General features: G+C 41.3%; 1 protein-coding gene across 8 annotated transcripts in view; it reads right to left on the bottom strand.

Annotated features, from left to right (window-relative positions):
* ANKRD44 (ankyrin repeat domain 44) overlaps positions 1–24431 on the bottom strand; it is a 132702-nt gene that overhangs the window by 66673 nt on the left and 41598 nt on the right. For all 8 annotated transcript variants that reach the window (XM_038142600.1, XM_038142605.1, XM_038142603.1 and 5 more), the window contains exon 2: positions 3298–3381. In XM_038142600.1, the coding sequence (XP_037998528.1) occupies positions 3298–3381 (84 nt within the window). The remainder of the gene's footprint in view (positions 1–3297; positions 3382–24431) is intronic.

Raw genomic sequence — 24431 nt, 5'->3', positions numbered from 1 at the left:
CATAATTTCTGTAGAAAAAAAATTTCTCCACCACTTCCCACTTTAATAAGCAGCCTATCAAGCAGCACTACTAGAGGCTAAATACCCACTTCAGCTATCCCAAACATGCAAAGCCTTTCAGACTCACAACCCTAAACATGTGCCTATTTGTACCCCCAAGCACTCACAGCACCTCCAAAAATATGCTTGGCAATAATACAGCAATATACAGAACTTGTGTGCATGTGGGAAGGCCTGGAATGAGCCTGAATCCTCCTGGCAAAGGCAGTCCTGCAAATCTGTGCCTTTCCAAGCAGGATAATGAGGAAAAAAGTCATTTACGGCACACATACATGTGTCTCCATAATGACTTCCTTCCTTCCCTCTTTTTCTCATAATAAACCACCCCCTAAATCCATGGGCCTGCATGTATAGCCCTGCAATCTCTGCTGGTGCTGCTGCCTGTTCCTCGGCAGACACTGTGCAGCTAGAAACAGGTTCTATCCAAGAGAAAACACAGCATTAGGGGATAAAAAATAAAAACAGAGAGAATGAAATGACTTGCAAACAACACATCACTTATGGGGAAGAATACTGGAAGGTTTTTTTGACTCTTTTTTTTTGGGGGGGGGGGGGGCTTTTATTTTGAAGGGAAACTAAACTGGAAGACAGAGATAAAAATGGAAATTTCACAGGGAGGATTTTGGTTTATAACACTGCACACAACAACTGGACTTTGCAGATGTAAGGTGCTGCACAGCTCGTGTATTATGAATCCCAAATAAGAAGGGATGACAGCTGGAACCAGATTAGTCCCTAGATTCTGGGGGTCACTCTCTCTCACTCTTCCCTAAGTAAAAACAGCACCCCAAAATATCCCCCTCCAGTTACACATAGCATGATCACCCTGCTGCTTCTGAATGTACCAAACAGCAAGTGTAGAAGATGTCTACCTGCAACTCATCTGGCAGTCTGGACTGCCCAAGTGACATCACCAATGTCCTGGGAAAACAGGCTGCTGAATGCTGACCACACTTCCCATGGACAGACAGTGTGTACTCAGTACCCAGGGGGAGGGAATTGCTCATTGCCAGCTAAACATAACAGACTCAGGGTGCATCATGTGCTCCCAAAGCACAGGTAGGGACTGGAGAGGTCAAAATGACAATTACAGTGGCAGAATGAATTAAAACCATAAAACCACACCTGTAATTCAAACAGATTTCACTTTGTTTAAAGTAGAAGTCAAATTACAGCAGTATCCAGAATGTAGCCATTTCCATCAACAAACAAGTCCTTGGCTTGGGAAGCTACTAATTGTTTTACCAGACCAAAAAAAAGTAATCTTCTAAATTTCTGATTTCCTCCAAACTCTTTCCTGAGATTAATTTTCTCTTGGGACATCTGCACATGCATTCCTAATTTTGTGTTGTTTCTCCATGCACTTCTTCTTCTGTCTTCCAAATACTTCTCTTGATGGAGATTAAAAATATCCTGATTTTTTAAACTTCAGAAATACCCAAAGCTTGCTGCAAAACCACGCTTCTACTTTGTATCCCCGTCCTACCTATATTTGAACTATTCCAGTGTTAACACAGCCAACCAAAATGATCAACAAAGGACAAATCTCTGCCAAACGGTGTCAGAGTTTCCTCTCATGTGAGCAACCAAACGCTAATGTGGAAGTAATTAAAAACACCCTTAAAATAGAAACAGAAGCCTGGAATGAAAATTGCCAGCTCACAGCACAATGAGGGGGAAATCTTTTCATCTTTCTTCAGTGAGATTTTAAGGAATTGGAACTTCCCTGCAGTCACTATTCAGAACACAACCTTCAGAGTTTATGTTGACCAGTATCTTTCTAATTACTTCAAAGAACAGCTTTGAGTTTTGCTCCTGAGGAGGCAAAGCATTCTTGGGTGGATTTTGAGCATTGTAAGCAATATTCTGGGCAAAACTATTCAATGACTTTTTCTATTAAGTATTATGGGACTCATCTGCAAAACACGTGTTCTTCATCTAATCTTGCACCTGACAGCTGAGAGCATCTCCCTAGCAACCATCACTAACACACTTGCAGCCAAAGGATAGAAAAACATCGGAGAAATCCACTATAATCTTGTACAGGAAATGCTACTTTGAAAATCCAGTATGAAATACAGATGAAATTTGGGGACTGTGATGTTCATCTACCTTGCTGAGGGGGTTTTGTCTGACTGGGTTTGGTTTTTTCTTTTAAATCATCAGCAAAAAACAAAGGAGGAGGAAATTCAAGAGAGACGATTCTTTAAGGAAGCACTTTTAGGAACTTGCAGGAAAACAATCAGGTACTGATAATCATGAGGAAAGCTTAACATCAAGGTCTTGGATCAGATTTAAAACAGTGGCATGTCTTTCCTTCTACTGGACAGTAAATGGGGTGGAGCCCCAGTCAAACAGACCTGTAGGATCACCTCTCCAGTTCCTTTTGGTAGCTCTGAACCAGACAGATGGACCCCACTACCAGCAAAAGCTGCAGTGCCAAGACCATACCACACCAACTGCTGGAGTTGGCAATGAATAAACGGATGGTTTTACATCACAGATAGACATGAAGAAAAGGAAGGTTGATTCAGAAGTCCAGGAAACACCTGGAAATTGTCATTCTGCTTCTGCTTTACATTCTCACCACTTTGAGAGGTCACAGGTTGTAGCCAGGACTGCCAGGACTTGTTTCTAACAGTAGGGATATAAGTTAAAATCAAAGAGGGGGGAAAAAACTCACTCCAGTTTCTGAAAAAAAGACCAAGTTGACTTGGAGATATTTTTTTCACTGCCAAAACGCTCATCTACTACTTGTTTACAGCTGCTTACCATTCTGGCTAGAATAAGCCAATCTGCAAAACAGTAATTCCTTTGTGGGCAAATTGTGGCCAAGATTCTGCTTCCTTACTCTCACTACTGAGAATTACAGTGGAGCTTTAGTTCAAGTAGAGTCAAATGCATAACAGCTCCTGATCTGCAAAGACTTTCATAAAAGGAAGCCCTACAGAGAGTAAAAATATCCAATTTTCATCTGTTTTCATTCATTTTCTCAGTAAGAGAAAAAACAATGTCCCTGACTGACCTGCACATTTGGAATAATTTCCATACACTTAGAAAATTTAAAGTCATCTGCTGGAGACAATTGCATTGACTCCTACTTAGGATACCACTGAAGCCCCAAATCTCTCACTTCCCAATCATTTCCATTCTGTTATTTGTTAATTACCAAGGACACTTTTAATACTGTCATTGCCACCGTCCACGAGCATGGTGCACAACATGCCAGTCACATACCAAGGCGTTGACATCCTCAGTTTTGTAGATCAGCATCCGTATCTCTTCTGGATCACCACTGAAAATCGCCTGGACCAGTGGAGGCTGGAAAAAGAAAACAGCAGCAGAAGCATTACAGGTTTGTTTATTTTCTGTTTAAACTGAGAGCATTTTACTCCTGCTAACAGTTGCTAAACCTGCCCAGAGACATGGTGTGACCCCAGTCCCAAATCACCAGCAGCATCTCATCAGTAAGAGCTACCAGTTTGCTTGAGGATAAACTGAAATCACGAGCATGTTTGTACCTATAATGAGCATGTGTGTGCACAAACAGGGACCCCCATTAGAACAGCAACTTTTGTCAACAACACACAATTAGCCCAGATGTTCTGCCTGGCATGTAAGGGGGAAACTAATTACATCAGATAGTGCTGCATGCTTGCTCTTGGCACAGATGAATGGTCATGCCATACACATTTAGAAACAGAACATTATGCAGATAATGAATTTCTGGGCAATCACTAAACAACTTGTATTTTTTTTCCTGAATAAATACGCCATGAGCGCAGTTAATTTTAACCACCCAAGAAGCAAAGTAATTATCTTATTGTCTCAAGTCTGTTATTATGCTATTATGAATGGGAATGCAGAAATAAATAACCAGGCCCACAGGAGAAACAATGTGCCATGCTCGCTGCTCTCCAACGCTGGCGTCAGCGCCGGGCAGCGGGAGGGAGCGCTGCATGCGCTCAGCGCTCCGATACCCAGCCAGAGCTGGTGACTTCAGCCCTTCCGACCACCTTGGCAGCAAATGTCTGAGTTAGTAACCAAGCTGGCAGCACACTGAACTAAAAGAAGAACAACTGTGCTGCTGGAGACTCAGGAAAAGAAGAGGACAGTTCTCAAAGATGCCTATCCCAAAAAGCATGTGGTTGAAACAAGCCTCACTTTCACCAGCACCCTCCTGAAGACAGAGGGTGCCCCCCACGTCTCACTCCTGGTTGCCTCATGCTCCTACTGGCAAAAAGGAGTTTGTGGTGCCACGCAATCACCAGAATCTGAAATAATCCTGTAAAATGGCAGCATGCATGACTACTTAAGCACATAAAACTGCAACAGTTCTTGAGATTCTACAGAATTTAACTGTCTTGTAAACAGGCTATCTTGAAATTCACAAAACAGGCTGAAATAACAAAGAAAATACCATTTCCTCCCTATCTTTTCTCATTCAAATGTGGAAAATACATTTCTAAGTTAATAGTGTCTATTTTAAGACATATTAATCCCTTATGTCCTTGAGAAACATTCATACTGGAATTTCATTCTTGCCACTCCTCCAAAAGTGAAAAGGATTAAAGCAGCATCTTTCATCATAACTGTCTTTGTCTTACATATTGTAGTAGATGTTTGAAAAAGGAAGGAAAAAAGATTACATTTCACTTGAACCATTTAGCATGCTCCCTTCCCAGCCATGTCAGAATGGGCAAAGAATATTCCCCAACAGAGGATGCAAACACCAGACCCTTCTCTCCTAAAACTAACAGCTATGAAGAATCAGTGAATGTTTATCAGATTATTATGCTTGCACCAAAATATATGCATTTCCTGTGCATTTATCATAATATTTAAACTGGAAAAAAAATCAAAAGGAAAGGAGAGAACTCCTCAATTTCAAGATGAATGGCAATCACAATCCAGCAGCCAAGAAACAAATACCCCCCAGCATCTTAGATTATTCCTGAAACTGTTTGCAGCATGCCCAGCATGCAGTATGCCCAGCATCCAATGAAAAGTATCAGCCAGACTCTGGTGACATTTAAGGTGAGACCTCAGACAGAGGTAAGATAAAAAAAACCCTCAAAAGTCAAATCTATTAGATTTAGAAAAAACAAAACAAAACAAAAACAAACAAACAAACAAACAAACAAATCCCAAGTTCAAGTGCTGTTACAGGCAACATTTTTATTTTAAAAAAGGAGGGAGTAAAGTACTGTGCATCATCACATTAAAAAAAAAGGAAGGTCTACAATAAGGCACTTTGACCCTTCTTCTCTATGCCAGAAATCTGCATCAAACCCTTGGTTTTACAGGAAATGTTTGACCTTCCTAATTAGCATCAGCCACTTAACACAGAAAGCAGATAGCGAATATCATTGTGTTCTTTAGACCTGTGACACACAGAAGATCCTCATCTCAATTTTTGTCCACCATACCATGGTCACATCCACCTGCAGTTCCTCAGATCAAACCCCAGAGTTCATGGTGCCTCTGAAGCAGGGTATAACTCCCACCACTGATACATGTAACCTTTGCTGACAGGAGAAAGTTCCCATATGCCCATTTCAAAGGCCTCATCCTTCAGACCTTTTTCCCCTGTAAGATTTAATTTTTATAAATGAATTCCGATAAAATCTATCTCTGATAGTAGTAGCAGCAAGACACAGAGATAATGGAGAATGATCAGAGCCTGGAAACTGGAAAGAGGAGATAAAAACGATCAGAGCCTGAAAACTGGAAAGAGGAGATAAAACCAGTACAGGTTAATAACCATCCTGAGCCACTGCTGTGCAGCCTGCTCCAGCTGGCCATTTTTCTAATTCACTATGTCATTATTTTACTTTACTTTCAAAGGTATTCGTTTTGAAATGAGAATGTATTATTTATTGTTGAGGCAATTTTATTACATATTGAGACCATTTCAGTGTAAGATGTGCAGTCAAGTATAATGACCTGTGCAGGAAATACATGTCAGAACTATGTTGCAGCATTACTGCTCAGTTTGAGGTCAGAGCTGAGAAGATGCATCCACATCCATCAGCACAATGGAAAAAGTGTTGCTGCATTCAGCAGCTGACAGAGCTGGAACGGGGCTTGTGCAGTCACACACATTGATGATGGATGCCCAATGAACAGATTACTTTTTTGATCTTCAGTGATCACCATATTCATGCATCAATGACTTCAAACGGCTTTTTTTTTTTTTAATTTTAATTCCTGAAGGGTAGATAATTTTCCCTTCTAATTATTAAAGGATAGTATATTTTTGGAAATAATTTCTAAAACCTGTGACATTGTTAATGGGTTATTTCATTAACAGAAATATTTTGCTCTAAAAGTCTTCAAATTCAGAAGTTGATAAACTCTTATAATAAAGGAAAAAGAAAAGCACAAGACAGAGCAGATTATATATAACTATTATTAGAATTAAGCAAGGGTGCAGGGTTTTGGAATGATGAACAACTGTTTCATCAGCTCTCTGTAGCTTCCAATTTCTTAAAGAGAATTTCAGTTGGGAGTGTTCACATTTTTTTCTGAAAATAAACTCCAGCAGCTAACAAAAACCTTTCCATGTTACTTTTTCTACAGAGTTACTATGATAAGCATGAAACTTACCAACAAGTTTTATTAGAGGCTTCTTTACTTAGTGCTGTAAGAAGCATTTTAGTAAAAAATAAATTGTGCCCGCAGACACCTTCCAGTATTGCAACATATTCCTATCTTTACTGAATGCAGGGAAATCATAAGCTGGACTTCAACCCACCAGGTAAAATTAACTTGTTGAACTGAAGGCACAATGATTTTTTCAGCAACAGAACTTAAACCCACATGGAACAATGTCCTGTGGCTCAGCTGGATTCCACAGAGCCAACAAGCTGTTCCAAGAGAAAAAGTCCAACGCTGGGACATTCTCCTCCATAGATCTGACTGTTACCAAGGGGCATTGGCAACTCCAGAGGACATGAAGCATGGTGGGGATAAGCATAAGGGGACTGTCTCAAGTATAATTTTAATTACTATGTCCAAAGCAGGTGCTGAACCTCATAGCAAACTACATTGTCTTTTTGTTGAGCAGCTAGTAATTGTGACATATAGTGAATATTTTGCCTTGATTTTAGATATCCTGACTCAATGACCAAGACTTATTTTACCAGATTTTTGTTTGACAGGAGGTAGAGGCCAATAGGGAAAAGATGATTGACTCCCATGCCCATTTGATCTCACAGACTACCATTTGCTCCTGTGAGTGAAAAAAAAGCTACATTTTGATCCTTTATCAGTTCTAATTGCCTTACATCAAGTTCCTGGACTAAACACTTGGATATATCCATGTATTCATGTAACTAGCAAGGCAATGTAGCAAGACACAGAATCATTTCAAAGTGGTATTGATTGTGACAGCATTTAGCCAAACACCTCTTTTTTTTTTTTTTCTGAAGGTACTCCCACTAATCAAGATTACAAGGTTATCTGCTATGTCACATCACACCCATCTATTTCCTTCCATTGGCCAAAGCAAAAAAGCTACTCCTCTCTCTAATTTTAGTTTAGGACTTTTTCTCTCTGCACATACAGCTCATGAATACCTGAAATGCTGTTTTAACTTACAAGTCTGTATTAGTGAACAGCCATTAACTGGATTTCTCTTAATTCTTAAAGTGCATTTCCCTGATGCTTAGTATTTATACAGTTCCATGTACTGAAATTACTCAATACTGATTAATGATAATTTTCAATAGGCTTTGTAGTCTAGTTCCCTTGCATCAGGGGTTAGCCTTTTACTGTGTTTTAGAATTGAACTGCTGGGTAAATACCAAAAAAGTTTGCTCTTAATTTTGTTAATTCAAAGAGTGCAATCCTGTTGTAGGAATTTCTATATACACTTCTGCCAACAAAGTACTTTCACAGAGCTGGTATTTGGAGAAGAATGCTCTTGGATGGCTGCTAAGAGGTGTTACATAGCAATTACAGATCTTTACTAAGTGACTTAAGGAATACTCTTCCAAGTGACTGAACAGCCAGTGGAGAGAATCAAATCTGTAGATTGGGTGTACTGGTTCCCTGGAAGCACTGTGACAAACTAACAGCACTGTTAAGTGAGTAAATACACTTAGGATATTCATACTGAGCAGATCAATAAATACCCTGTATGCTGGGACATTTTAAACACGGTAGAAAAAAAAATCCAATTAATTTAATTCTATCTTATTATGTCCTTCCATTTATTGCAGACTAGCCCAGTGATTTAAGGATTGCACATCAATCCTCTGCAGCAAGGACAGCATGCATGCCTACACATTGCTATTTATTTCAATTTGTTCCACTGTGTTTGAATGCTCAAGGACCAACAAACTTATATGACACTCAGAGGTATTCAAAAAAACATGAGTCAACACTCCCGAAACTAAAAAAGAACCTCTGCGTGGCAGAGGCACTTCCAAGCTGAGAGATCTTCATGTTGTTTTTAGGCCAGCATTTAAAGGCTGCAATTGTGCTCTGACACTTTGCCTGCACCAATGGCTTTCTAACTTGCTGCCATGCTGTGCTCTAAGTTGCTTAGAGGGATGTAATGGGCATTTAAGTTTTATTGCAAGAATTGTTGGGTTTTCCTGTAATGGTCCCCATTTCTATCTATGTCATTTAGAACAGCTTCTCCAAAGCCTCAGGCTGTGTTTTTCCTTCAGACCATAAAAAGGACTTCACATCAATGGCACAGGGCACACAGGAGCAGTGGAGAATTGATCACAGCTTCATTTGCTGTTATGCCCCTCTGAGAATAGGTTAAAAATTATATATAAACTCCAAACAGAGCATATGTTTAGCTTCAAAAGCAACTTTTACCTAACTTTTTAAAGAAAGAAGAGCTGGAGGGGGGTGTCTGCATTTGCCTGCACAACACAAGCCCACAGCTGAAAGCCCACCTCTCTCTCCAATGTTTTCATCTAATGACAAATGGCAACTTCATCAAAGCACCAAAAACTGCTCGGTGACCAAATGGAAAATACCCCAGTGCACACCTGTGTGGTCTAACCCTAAGGGACATGTACTCAGTGGCACCCAGGGCATCAGGAGAGGATGTCTGCAAGGACCATCAGTGTGGTACAAGCAATGCTCAGGGTGCTTGGTGCTTTTTCCCCTCTCAGGAAGGCAGAAGTGGTTCCCAAGTAATTGTTCACAAATGTCTGAATAATTCATGCAATGCTAACACGGTCCATAGGTGGTTCCACACAGGCATGCATTCAGCCTTTCCCACAGTGGCTTCCCAAACAAAGACTTGAACATTTACAGAAATATTTGGTGCAGAATTAGTTGGAATACAATGATTCTAACATGATCAGCAGGCATTGCCATTGCTGGTAACATCACAAAAACCTGAGATGAATCACTGGCGTACATTGCCAACTGCATGGCAATCACAAACAGCTACAGAAACAGAGCAGCTCCAACCATACTGCTGGACAGCCAGGCAGCTGGGGCAGACTGCAAAGCCTCAGGCAGCATGGCCAGGGGAGGACTGCGTCCCACCCCTCCAGCTGAATTCAGCTGGGTGCCTGGTTTCCAGTACTGACCAGGTTCAGAGGCTGGAATTACAGCCTACCAAAATATCCTTCTGCATCTTCTGGATGGGAAAAATCACATCCTCAGCTTTAGGTGAACAAGTAGATTTTGTCAATGCAAGTATATTTTGTACAATAGCTGTAATGAAGGAGGAAGGGAAAAGCATGATCACTAGAAAAGGGTTAAAGTAGTAGCAGTAGAGCTGTTTGAAATAAGATTGTCTGATGATAACCTTCCATTAAGGATCTTGTTTTGAACATTGCTTACACTACATTTGGAAAAGAACAACCTGAACTGCTTAGAGCATGGCTCAACCCTGAAAAGAGAGCAGGGCTGTCACAACACATCCTGCATCACCTGCTTTTAAATGATTTCCCCTCCAATACAGCTAAGCCTTTGCAAAAACAAGCTGGGCTTGGGATTGGAAATCCAGGCTGTGCTCCCACAGGCTTCTGGCTCTTTGCTCCCACTCAGCAAGGCCTGATGGCTTTTGCTTACACCCCACCCACCAAACTCCACATCTCCGGCCAGACAGAGAAGACAATAGATCTGATTCTATAATTAAACATAATCACAAATAATCATTTAGCAAGTGATGTGCAAACCAGACTATACTTCACTACTTCACTTCCCCAAAAGCACACATCTTGTAAAGTAACAAGAATAAACCAGCTAAACCCTTCCCTCCCCACCACCACCTGCACCCTGGTCCTCCCTGTGCTCAGCCCTTTCCCTTCTCCTACTTGAAAACAACATATTGAGACAGCTGAAACTTTTAACAGGATATTTATTTAGTAAAGCTTTCATGATACTTAAAAAGGAAAATAGTCAGGATTGATCCTGCCTGTGCAATGCTGGACCCAGCCCGGTATTTCTGTTCACACAATTTGTGATATGCCATTCTAGACAGTGCAAAACAAGCCTCTGGCAGATCTATTTCTGGCGCTAGCTTGGCTCCGGATTTTGGCTGCCTCCCATTTTTCATTAGGAAGCCTATCAACTGCCCCAAGAATTGCTTATATTTCCAGGTGAAGCGAAGGTTACATCCTGCTGTTCCTGGAATCCTGACATTCCTCTACACACTGAAAAGTGCTGCAAGTTGCCTATGTTTCATTGAACTTATCAGTTAAAGGCACCAAAATAACTCTTGGCCTGGTAAATTTGGATCACTTCTAAAAAGGAAAAGAGCTCAGACTGTTTAATTCAGCTTGCCCAGTGTCCTTTCCTTCATTCTCATTATTGGAGGCTGTCCACCAGTCTTGATTTAAGTGCTAGGGTTTGGTTTAGTTTTGGTATTTAGGACTGGGGGTGGATGGGGTTTTTTAAAGTGCCTCCAGATCAGATCAGAAAATTAATAATAATCAGTTAATAAGATCAGAAAATTAATAATAATCAGTTAATAAATACTGTCCTGAAGTTACATTAATCAAGTGGAGACAAAGACTCAGCATGATGCAGACTAGTTAAAATAAGAAAGCTTTTTTAACGGAGACAAAAATAAACATAGTAGCATAACATTTGTTATATTCACCAGCGTTTGTTACCCATTTTAGTAGAAAAAAGTCTGTCACAGACAGCATAATAAAATTTGTAGGAATACCTACAAAGATTGAGGATAATCAATCTAATAGTACCCTGAATTTTTCTTGTCCTCCTGAATTTGTTTGTTCAAAGTTTCTTGGGATTTTTTCTTGATACAAACTGTGTGTTGTGTAATATCTCACAACAGACAGTGACACCATTAAATAACAGTCCCGCAATTGTAATGGCAGTACCAAAAAAAGGATCCAATTTCTTTTAGACACTCTCAGCAGCATGTGCTGCACTACTTATCCCTTTGAGCACTCCTTGTCATATCTATATTTTGTTTCCCAGAGCTTTTGTCTTCTCTTTTTCCCCTTCCCCCATAATCCATCAATCATTTAGTCAGAAGCAGGAAAGAAGTCCTGGCACCAAGGCAGTGTTTCTGAACAAGAGCCTAGCAGACAGTAAAATCTCTGGGGGCACAAATTCCAGAGGGTGTAAATCAGCTGAAGCCAACTTCCAAGTGAGAGGTCCTGTGCCATGTTACACCACCTGCCTTCCAAAGGCCCTGCACGCTGTCCCCACCAGAGGCACAGCTGAGAGGTGGCCAAGGCAGCGTGAGGTTATGAACCTCAAGAGAAATGAAACCGCCAGCAGCAGAACAGAGCAACAGCAACCCAGTGACACGTGTGCTCCTCGCTAGAGATTTCAGAATAAAGCAGTTAGGGGAGAAACTCACTTGAAAAACATCAACCCTGCCAAAAGCTTCATTTCCTGCTCACTTGTCTTCAAACACATTTCAAGCAATTTTTTTTTTTAACCAATTGTTTAGGTGTTAAATTCCACAAGAGAGAAAAAATAAAAGACAATTAAAACCAAATCTGTGTGGAGGGAGGAACGCTCTGAGGGCTGAAGGGGTTCATGCAGCTGGTCAACTTAACCTGAGAGATCTCCTCCGTTCAGTGGCCCCACATCCTCTGGAGACCGCTGATATCCTGCCTGCACCCAGCTCCACCAGCAGCAATGGCAGTCAAGTAGAAAAAGGAAAAAAGAAACGGAAATGCTGCAAGTTTATCTCCCTTCAGTTTATCACTTATGAAACCGTGACTTACCCCTCTTCCTTGCCAAGGCAAGCGTGTGCAGGGGCTGCTACACACACTGCAGCTGGCTCAAAAAAACCTTTCCATAGTCCTCTTCCAGTGCAGCAGCACAGCAAGACCTGCCTTTCATATGGCAGCCTGGACACTCCGCAGGACAAAGTAATAGTCCAGTCCATCTGTAATGAAGTGCTCTATCTGATATATGCAGCAAGCATTGATACTCATCACACACACTAATAAAAACCCTTTCATTTTTAGAAAATTAGTCCTGATTTAGAGAACTATAAAGTGGCAGCTGATCCTGTAAGATCTTACTTGGTGAGATCAGGACTTCCGCTGGCTAACGGGGTCTGTTTTATATTACTGTACACACAAAGAAGGCAGCTATGAAACAGAGAGTGCCATAATAAATCTGCAGATACTTCGGAACTACAAGAGACTACACAAGGATGTTGGAGGGCAAGATCAGAATTTAAAACCACCTTGACAAATTATACAAACAGCCAGGCTGGAGGAAGAGTAGGACACTGTTCAGTATGGAGGAGAACATAGCCTGCCTGTTAGTGAGAAATCCAGGGCTGTTACGCAGAAGTTCTGTGTAAGAAAGAATTTGGGACTGCATTTTACTAACTGAATGTAACCGAACAACATTCTGAAAGAGGAAGAGACTTAAAATAGGATTATGACTTGGAAAGCACACAGCGGTCCTTCCACACTGCTCAGTATGCTTAGGCTGGCTGGAGTGAGACATTTAGTTTAGGGCACCACTTGACTTAAAGACCAAAACAGAGCTCTAAAACATGATTTACAGGGAAAACCTAAACAGATCAGAGCTGGTCACAATACACAACACCCAATTTAAAGGAAATACGAGAACTATTTGCAATACATAAAAGGTTGTTATTAAAAGAAATCATCTGTTTTCCACACCCAAGATATACAGAGCTTAAATGGCTGTACACAAGGACGATGCATCTCTGCTCCACTAAGGGCAACACAAACCAGGACATAGGCTACCAGTTTGCCTGAGTTACAAACTGTGAACTGCAGAAGACTGAATTTCAAAAATAGATCTAGTCCAACAATCACTGAAAGTCAAAGGTATTCTTTTCTGCAGGCTTCAGTAGGCAAAGGATTGAACATCTGAAAGCAAAGGAGACCAAACAAAATTCACACCACACTTACGTGAAGATAAAGGTTAATGCAAAAAGGGTAAGCTCAGCAGAAATCAATAAAAAATATATATTTCCAAAAGTTCAAGGGTGTTCTAGTGCCTTTGGTTAGATGCACACTAACACATGGCAGGACTCCAGCAGAATTTCAGATCCCATCTTATCCACTCATCAGAAGGTAATTTCAGCTATGGGGTTTATTTCAATGAGCTCATGCACAGAGTTTCTGTTAGGGACAGATACATTTTGCAATTACAATCTCATGTGTTCCTGAACCTCATCTTCCTCTTAATAGTGACCTGCAACACTTCCAAGGTCCTGATGTCATGGGTACCTAAACCAAGCCTCAGACAATAGCAAACCTCCAGGATCATGAAAACAACATTAGGGAGGGAGAAAACATTTTAGGGACTTGAGCAAAACCTGAACTACCTGTTTTGTTTGGTCTTACCACTAGATTTCAAGTGGATCTTGCTCAGGTTCCCCTTGTGTTGCACATCATACACGCAGCCTCACCACTGCCTGTCTCCTACGCACTACAGTGCAGCTCATTCCTCTGGTCAGCAGCTGCCACCCCCACAGCCACGCTCCTGCCAGCTCCAGAAAAACTCAGAAAATCTCCCTACTCACCTTCTCCTAGACAGCCAGGATTTTAAATATACTTTTAAATATACTTTAAAAGACATTAAAGACTAACATTGATGTTTCCTGATTTCTCTTGGAGGTCATGGAGCTCACAGTGCTCTTGAAGAGCACCACAGTCAGTTATTACTGTTTTCATAAAATACTAAAATCCTTTGCAGATTTTAGTGACTAATAGTTGTTTTCTGCATAGCTGATTTAAAATTCAGATTAAAAATGTTTAACTGCTGAGGCTGATGACAGGGTTATTTCCATTACTAGCAGAGTAACTATGTGTGAACATGAAGATCAGTTCATAACGCCACTTCATCTCTTTCTTTACATTAGGCATGCTACAGTTGGCATGGAGCTCTGCTCTACAACCAAAGCAGATGTTTTACCTCTATTTTGAATCTGGAACAGATTAACAAAGTTAGTTTGATTCAACATGCCCTGATAATATCCTCATTCTCAACCTCAACCAAATTATTGAAGCTGACAGGAAAAAAAATGGAAAAAAAAAATCAAGCTTTGCTGATGAGTGCAATGTCAGACAGCCAGGCCTAAGAAATTAAATGGAAATTTAAAAAGGATTCAAAATTGTCTTCACTTCAGAAAACAATTCAGTATCTTCAGAGCATGATGCATCTGACTGTGACAAATCCAGCAGTGTCAAAATTACTTTGTACAGACACAAATTAAGCAGAAAGATGAGCTGGAGAGCTATAATGAGCTATTACACTCTTTCTTCCAACAAGTTACCATTGCAAGTTATGAATAGCTTTGTCTGAATACCCTCTGAAGAGCCTGCAAGATGTCTCTGAGACCACTGCCACCATTTTGAGACTCAGTGTGAGCCTTCTCTTCATCACACTCAATGCGTCAGAGACATCTCTGTGTGTGAGAACAGCTAACCTTGCACGAGCAGCACCAGCCAGAAGGGTAAGCGTGCGCGTTCTCATCGGCCAAGGAAGTGGGATGCAAATGTTCCTCACTCTCTCTGGTCTGGTCACACTCTCTTGCTGAAACCCGTCAGCAATGAGAAGGAAGGCAAGACAAGGGCTCAGCATCCCAGCTCTCAGCACTAACTGATTTTGTACATGCAGCCGTCTCTGCATGCTTCCTTCCAGCTCCTGTCACACAAACCAAGCGGTGAGGTTGGCAGTCAGACACAGCCCAGCTACGTTAGAAACCCTCTCTCTGTCCATGTCACATCTACACACATTGATCTGGTCTGGGATAACCATTGCCCAAATGGGGCTTTCTTCTCCAGAGAAAAAGGCTCAGCCTGGGAGAGCTCAGCCACAGAATGAGGGTCCTGGCAAAGTCAAGGCAAGCCCCCCTTTATTCCTGAGCAGTCTCATTAGAGCCTCTTTGCAGCAGAGGAGGGCAAAGAATCATCCAGTGAACAAAAGGGAAGACAAGAGAGGGACAGAGGGCAGTCCACTTCAGATGGCCCTCTGCAAAACAAAGTGCTCAGAAATACCAGAGAGGGGGGAAAAACAAAAGGTTTTTAATAATGCCTTTTTAAGCCCAAACTGTAGCTGCCATCTGTAATTCATACCCTGTTTTTAATTTTGCTAGAGAGGCCATAGCTTATTAAGGCTGAAAGTTAATTAGACTTGCATAGCTTAACACTTCAGCCTCTCATTTATTTTCTGTGAATTATTCTACTTCAGTAGTGAAAAGCTTACTATTCTGCGTTGTTGTCATGCACCATGAGTCTGATACCAAAAGAAATGCTTGCAAAAAAGAGCACCTAAGCTTGCTAAAAAATAATTAGTTGGGGCTTTTTTTAAACAGTTTTTGTATTAAAAAACAACAAATCTCTATCTTGAATCCTTAAACACAGCCACTCAGTTATTTTGTGAATATTCATGTATTAATCTAGTTAAATTTAGCCCAGTAAATATGCAACCTTAATACAAAACACCCCTTAATCAGCTAACACATGTAACTGCTGCTTGTCAGGGCAGTGGCAATGTGCTTAACACTCATTTTTGTCTATGCTGTTAAGCAGGGCATTATTCTCTACCTCTCTAATGACAACAGCAGAAAGAGCGGGTGGCAGCTTGATCAACTGCTTAATGAAATCCGGAAAGCTGAATTACAGTAACCTAGCTAAATGGTAAAGCCAAAACAAACCAGAGGATTTCCTAAGCCAGTTTGACTTTACCATTCTTTTGTGATTCCTTGGCCACACCACTGTGGATGCCTGTGGTATTTGAACGCTTCCTTCTGACAGGGAGCTCTTCGAGTCTCCCATCAGGGAGGAGCATGTTTGAGGACAAGCTCAGGGAAAACACTAGATATCCCAGATGGCCTCATGGAAAAGGGATGTCTTTCTGGAATTGTGCTACTGGATATGAGCCCCATACATGAACTCAAGAAGAAGCAGGTGTAGACCTTACAGTTTTCATTCTAAATCCCATGTACATTACAAAACAGAGCCTGCAGAACTAAATTAGTAATCACCTCCACTAATTTTCATAGATTTTTACAAGTGACTCAAGTAATGCATGAGAACCTGAGAGCATCTAAGCTAAGCCCAGGCTTGGCCCTTCACTTACCCTTTTGCAAGGAACTGGAACTTACCCTCGACCCCTTTGCAAGGAACTGGTTTGGTAAACCACTGTCCTATTTTGCTGCATGATTTAACCACCCTCATGCTACCCTGCCCCTCTGATCTGCTAAACAAAGCAAATCTCTCTTTTTCTCACAGCCTCCCCCTCTCAGTCCTTCAGAAGCTCTCATCTGTTTTTCATGGCGCCGATCCTAATTCAAGATCTGTAGGTCTCCTTCTCGGATATCTTGTTTCACTGGTGGGTGCAGCTCACTCCAACACTTCAGAAAAAAAAATATAGAAAAGCACAGCCTTGCTGTGTCACAGACCTTGGATTTTACAGAACAAGCTAAACAAAATTTAAGGGCCACCTAATACTGTTCACATCTAAGTTGAGGGCAGAAACTTTCAAACAAAGCTAAGAGACTGATAGCAATGCTTGGTGCTTTTAAAAATCCCAAGCACGTGAAGCTGCATGATCTTTCCAAGGGATGGAAAAGTTTTCAGAGGGGTTGGAAAGGTTGTGCCATCTCACCATCTTAAGTCACCATGATTGCAAGGAGTTTAAAAAAAACCTGAAGAAGGAAGCTAAAAAAAGGAAGCAGGCTGCTCCCGAAAGCCTGCCATACTGCTTTCACTGAGAGTTTTGCATGGGGAAGTCCTGGACTCTTCTGCTTGCAGCCACTTTATGCAGGGTCCAGAATCCCTTGCCCTCTGGGGTAAGAGGAGTACATGACAGTTTCTCTGTGTTATCTGCTGCCTCTCAGAGACCGACTGAAACTACACCATAAATGGGGCCTGCCCAAAGGGAATTCAGTCCCAGTGCACTGAGCTAAAAGGATGGTTCGCAGAGAGTTTTAAGCCACGGGAGAAATGGTGATGTTAACAAAAAAAAGTCCATATACCTTTCTCCATCCTAGTCATACACCTATACAGATTATTTCAGGTTCTTTAAACACAGGCAGAATTTTGAGGAAGTAACCATAGAGAGGGCAAATTCTTCCCAGCAGCAAATTCTTCCTGGTGAGGACAAACCATCCCTGGCACCTGCCCTCCTGCTTTGGATTAGCCAGCCCTGTGGTCTGGACTTCAGATCTGACTGCACCAAAACTGTGACTACACTTGCCCGGCTCCTCCAGGCTTCAACAAGAAGTTAGCTACATGCTATGAGTAAGGCAACCTGTATTTTCAGCAGTCTCATTTATAATCTAATTCCAACTTCTAACTTGTAAGCTGGATATCTTGTGAAATTCAGAAGGTGAAATCCATACAAGCATAAGCAGCAGACAAAACACAGGAAATTTCTCATCTTTATTCATGCCATAGCAATATGTAGGCCGGGGGGCAGGGGCAGACTCCATGTGTCTGATGTACTCTAATTCTAGCTCCTGAACTAGAATTCCCACCACTGAAAATGTTTGGATCCTAAAAGTATTTTAACTAATTTTATTTCTGTCTCTACAGGAAGGAAAAAAAAAAAAAAAAACAAACAAAAAAAACCCAAAACATCTCCGAGTCATATTAAATATTTGAACAGAATTCTGCAAACCAAGAACAAGACATTTCTAATCTAGGTCATCTTATAAAGACATTAGTGTCACCATGCTAAATTTCTACTCTCCTGAGACAGAGCTGCCTCTGGTTAACTCGCTGCATTGACACAGATTCTGAGAAAAGCCCCGGGAAATATTTTAGGCTGATTTCTGTGAAGAAAGAAAAACAAATCACATTTTTAAATGGCTGCACCCAGCCGCACCAGCCCGCTCAGTTTCAGATAATGGAACCACACAACACTGCTTGCTCTTGCAGGAAGTAAAAACTGATAACATGCCAGAGTTTTTGCAGTATTTGACTGGAGTGCTAGCTGACTCCAGCTTTCATTCAGCTTTCTGTATTAAGAGAGCATGAGTAGGCCACAGTGCACTCAGAGTTTGCTAAGCAGTGTTCAACAGAGATAAGGGGGGAGGTAAATCACGGGGGGACAGCACTCACCAGCCTCCAGCCACACTCCACTCAGGCTGGATATGTACAGTTACCCTCAATCCCAAGCCAAAACATCCTTTGCTGTGCAAATTCTATGTTTTTCCATCTCCACAAATTGCTATGCCTTTCTTATTGACCAAGTTTCTCCTCCTCTCCCAGCAATTAATACAGAATCATAGAATAATAGAATGGTTTGGATTGGAAGGGACCTGAAAGATCATTTGGTTCAAACACCCCTGCCATGGACAGGGACACCTTTCACTAGACTGGGTTGCTCAGAACAATGTTTGACCTGGCCCTGAACAGGGGATGGGGCTATCCTTGTGTGTTTGTAGCTATCCAAACACACAAACTCTCTGAACCGTGTCCTCTGCTGCTTCCCTCCTGGCTACAATCTCAGAGACACAGGCTCCACCTTTCCAGAGCAATGTCACTTGAAAAAGATTCGTCCTTTGTGCATGATTTAACTGGAAAAATGGAGGACAGGCTACTGCCTCACTGCAACAAGTTAGGGTTTTTTAATTATGAAGAATTATATTTGGACAAAAGTAAAATAGTCAGGTTTAGGGCTACTGAAAACCAAGTCCTGAAGTGCAGAGTGTAAGGAAATCTCAGCATGTGTACAGACTGAACTCAGACTTGTCCTGCCTTGTGGACATGTACCCATGAATGACTATTTGTGCCAGCAGCACCAATGCACTGTGGCTCAGGACTGATGGTGAGAAGCTCTTTTGCTGTTAACATGAAACATGACTCAGTTTGAAGGCCTTTGTGAAGAGCTATCACACACCTCAGCTTAAAAAAAAAAAATTCATGGCCTGTTGTGAAGGTGGAACAGTTTTCCTAGAATAAGAACAATTTCCAGTGCTGTGCCCACAAGCCTCAACTGGAAATTCAGGGACAACATAATGAAAAGAAGATTAAGAAATTTATATATTAAAGATCACACAGCTGTAAAACGTAAGCAAACTCTTAGAGCTGTCAAGGATGGATTTACACAAACAATGGTATACAGCACCCAGAATGATCACTTCACTTCAAACCACTCCACAGTGATTTTAAAACTGTGCTTCTAGAAAGTCAAGAATTACACCCTGAATTACCTGGGGTGAATTCAAGTAATGCCTGTAGCTTGCCCTATGATGGTGATATCTCTACACACCTCTGCTTGGAGGTTATTTTAGAGTCTCTAATTTGTGCTAATTTCTAAAGAAGTTTAAGAAAATTTGGGAAGAAATTTCATTCTTATAGTCAGAAAGCCAGTTCTCATGTTCATTTCTCCTAATAATTTCTCACAAATACTGCTGCTCAAACACCCTAACACATTTAAAATGTAATTAAGATGTTCTGGAGACATGAAAAAATGTCAAGTCCGTTTGCATGAGGGGAAAAACCCCCACTGAACAAGCTGGAGGTTCCTGAAGCCTACAAGGGGTAATTGTGCTGGTTTACAGCAGATTGGAATTGTATTACCTAAAGCTGATTAAAGCTGACAGGCAAGTGAAATGCTGCATTTACACACTTCCACTAAGGTGACACTGACAACTACAATGAAATCCATAAATAAGAAGAAACAAGTAGCCTCTGCTATTTTGTTCTGCCAAAGCCATCGCAGGTATCTCAGACCATGTTTTATATGCAGTATGTGCTGCAGCAGCTGAGCAGAGGAGTCAGGAAGCACTCCCCCACCAAGCTGTCCATCCCCAGGACTTGGCTCATCGAGGCACAGACACATCCTGCTCTTACTTATCTCCACTGCTCATTTTGAAAAGTGACAAAAGTCATATTGGTGCTGGTAAATGTGTCTGGTGAATGTGTGTGCTGCTGCCTTCAAACTAAATAAAGCACTCACTGCCCTTGGTAGGCAAGCGAGACAGGCAGCAAAAAACTGTCAGGACTGCACATAGCAAAAAAATACATTGACAAAGAATGGCAAGTTTGCAGGTGCTCTAAACACATCTCACACCAAAAACGACTCATGACTTGTTTCTTCCAGACACAGACCTTCCACCCTGAGCTACTGAGTAGGTTTGAATGCTCACTGCATACTGAAGATCTCCCTTGTAATCACCATCTCAGCAGAAGCCTGAACTCACCTGAACTGCCACATCTTCCTTCTCCAAACTTGGGCTCAGAGCCACCACGCTTTGCAGCTGGAGATAAAAACATTTTTTCATCCTTCATAAGGACAGATCCCAACTTCACAGACCAAGAAACAAGCACAGAGAAGCATGTATAAAATTGCTATAGAACTCATTCTCCTTTCAGGTATTTTCAGGTTTTATACTTTCAACTTTTGCAAAGCACTAAGATATTTCTCCAATATTTTTTGTTGAGTGACAGCATTATTACATTTCCTAAGTTAATTGGCATTTATAGAAGAAACGGTGATAAGATCTGTACATGAACTCCCAGCACCTTAGCAAATGGAATTATAAGAATTGTTTGTGCTTGCCTCATCATCCTGTTCCACCCACAAAAGGTATTTACATTAATAGAGAACCTAGCGTTCATAAACCTGTATGGCATCACAGCACTGGGATGGCACAGCACTGGCAGTCACAGCTGCATTCCCACCATCCATTCAAAAGAGCAAGAATTTCAAAATCCTTGCTTGCACTTGGTCTCTGGGATGACTTGCTTGTTCTCACTCCCAGTTGTCTTCTTTCTCCTATGGAAGCAAGGACTGAGACTGTGAACATCAGTCCCAGTCCCTTTCCAGGGTAGGTGCCATAAAATCAACTCAAGGCTGTATGAAAAATGCTACCTAGCTCTGAATCTGGTTGCAAAAACAAAGATGCAAATGTACATACTTAAAACACTTCACCTCAAAGGCTGTCCCCATCTGGACACCAACTGGACACAAAGATTTCCAAAGGGAAAATGCATCAGTGACTGAAAACTACATCCATATCAATGAAGCAGAATTCACTATAGCGGAGTTTCACAGCTCAGGCACTGTGGACAGGGTAGAAAAGGAGGATGAGGGACAGAGAACTCCAAGCTGTTCAGGCAGCTCACCCTGCACAGACACAGAGCATCCCGGTTACATCAGAGGAACCTATGGGAGTCAAGAGCCCAGCTGGGTTAATCACAGCTAATCAAAAGCCAGGAGAGAAGACCCAGGCAGTGAGGAAACAAAGATGAATTGCTGCGTAGAATCTTCATGCACACATGGTTTCTACTGCCAAGGTAACACTTCATTATTGTTATCCTCATCTGAACTCTTTGGGCACCACTGCTGGTTCCCACACTGGCCTGTGCTTTGAAAACCCAGCCTGAGGGAGAGCTGAGTAGCCCAGGCACTTGTCTTCCCTTCCTTTCTAAGCAGCTGGCATTAGTCATGAAAGAGGTCCAGCAAAGAAACTGGATCCATGATTGCTCCCTTTCTAGTGCTGCTGTCTCATATCACACCAAAAATCCCACCAATGCCCTCAATCACACAGATGGCACAGTAATTCATGTAGTGATGGGGAAATATTCTCCTCCCTGCCCCTTCTCCCCATGGGACTGGTCCAGAAGTGACAGCAGAGTGGCAAGGTGGTCTGCAGCCCTAGAACCCACACTTTATGTGGTCCATCACTCAGGTAGCCACCACCACTACTGTCAGCTGTCCAATATTCCCAGAGGATAACACATACCTCACACCTAATCAGACAGCACTACATCAGAGACATAACCAACCATTTTTCAGACCCACAGAACACAGGAAGGATGGAAGGAAGGATGGAAGGAAAGGAATAGGCAATTTTACCATGCTATAGGTACAGAAGATGAAAAGCACTTCGTGCAAAGTACAAAGCAGAAGAAATGCGTTCTGACTTTAGTATCCAAAACCTTTAAACCATAAGTAGTTTTTTGCAACTGTATCTCACAGAGCCATGGCTTCAGCAGTATTTCCAGGCTCAGAGTGTAGTTCTGGAAGCAATACATTGTACACACACAGTTTGGTAACCAGCAGTACATTGTACACACACAGTTTGGTAATCCAACATGAGACTGGCTGTAAGCATCATTGCACTGCCGCTGCCGATCCCTGAAAGCCATCCCAAGCAGCAGCCTCCCTCTGACATGGGATTCACTGATAAAGTCCCTCTGTGGGAGAAGAAGGGTTAACTAATCTCTTTCAAGAACTATAATTAGTCCAACAGGAAAGTAAATTCTGTCTTCCTGATTCAGGGACAGTGAGTGCCAAGAAGTCTGAGCACACATGCAGAGAGGGCAGATACGCACGGCTTCCAAAAGCAAGTTCTGCTCTGACACCTGAATTTATATGAAGGACACAGACTGATTTATCTTTAGTAATGTTGTTTATAAAGTATAATGCTTTACTGATTTTTGTTTGCTTTGTTTTTTAAATCTGTCTAGGAAAACCAAACTATGCCATACCCAACTCCTCTGCATCATTGCTGCTTGAATTTTAAATGCAGATGATTCATTCTTTTTCCTTTTTCAAAGGCCAAGGAACTCTAGAATTACACAATTACAATAAGTGCATTCTAAATAAGACCTTCAAAAATTAGCAGTTACCGTAGTTGATATATACAGCTTGCTTTGTAGACGTGGTTGACTGAAACATTAAAATGCAATACTGGATGAGTTTTACAATGCCTTTTTTTCCTCCCATGTAAATTTAATTTCATTTATCAGTTCAGCCTCAAGTCAGGAGTTCGATATTTAGTTCCTATATTTAATTACGTTTCCTTTTCATTATAGCCTTTTCCAGATAAATGTTTAATCAGGGTGTTCACTGTAATATAAAAATTACTGGAGTGAAAATAATGAAGTAGTAATGGTCTCATCCTTATACGCAACATCGTATGTTAAATTCTAGAAGGTTGATTTAAAAAGGACAACGATGTCACTGAATGAAGAATTCAATAATAAGCCCTCAAGGAGAAAATGAGCTAAATAGTGGTAAAAATGAGCAACCAGAAGATTAAACCATCATACCTTTTAGAGAGTATCAGGGAGCCATTCATGCTTTAATAAGATGCAATAAAAGCAAAATAATAAACTGAAGTTCAATGCGTGCCAATTTCACCCATGATTCCAGTGACTATCTAAATGTGCTGGGTTTGGAGGTGGAATCACCAGTCCACATAACAGCAGTATCAGAAACATTACCTGGCCCCATCACTTTTGCACTAGAAATCTAGTCTTTGTTATTCCGGTACAAAACCCACAATTCTTCATCACCCCAAAATCTTCTGTTCCATAAGAGCGCAAGGAATGACTAAAACTTGTTTTTGACGATGTCTGTGTGAAAGCTGAGTGATAACAACCGTTGCTTCTGCTGTCCTCACTGTTACCCTTCTTTCACTTTGCTTTTCCCACAGTGAATAACTTGGTTTTCCATGATTATTCAAAATAAAACTTTCTATGGACCAAACATCTTGATTACTAGAAAAGAGGCAATTTTACTGTAAAACCTGCTGCATAAAGATTATATCTTTCCTATGTATTTCCAGGTAGTCATTCCTGGCCATGGCTGTGTGACATATATATGCTCTCCCCTAGTTTTGTCTGGTTTGGTTCTACTTTTTGCACGTTTTTTTCTTTGCTGTAGTCACTGGTGAGAGCATTTCTTCCTGCAGAAATTACTCATTTTTAATGGGCACCATCAGTCTTCTGTAACTGCCTTTGCTTATTGTGAGCAGACCAAACTTCTAACGCTTCTTTTTTTCTAGGTCTTGCAGAGACATGTTGTTCATCAAACCCTATCTACAGAGGAAGTTTCTTTTTAAACTAGGCAGGAGGTAGATGCTTTGCTCCATAAAGCATGAGTTATTGCTCAGATTTTTCACTTTTTTTTTTTTCCATTTACTGTCAAATAGTTTTTGGACATTTAAACCT

This window comes from Motacilla alba, chromosome 7 (genome assembly GCF_015832195.1).
Source record: "Motacilla alba alba isolate MOTALB_02 chromosome 7, Motacilla_alba_V1.0_pri, whole genome shotgun sequence".
In the NCBI taxonomy this organism is placed as follows: Eukaryota; Metazoa; Chordata; class Aves; order Passeriformes; family Motacillidae; genus Motacilla; species Motacilla alba.
This window is presented reverse-complemented; position numbering and strand designations above follow the sequence as displayed.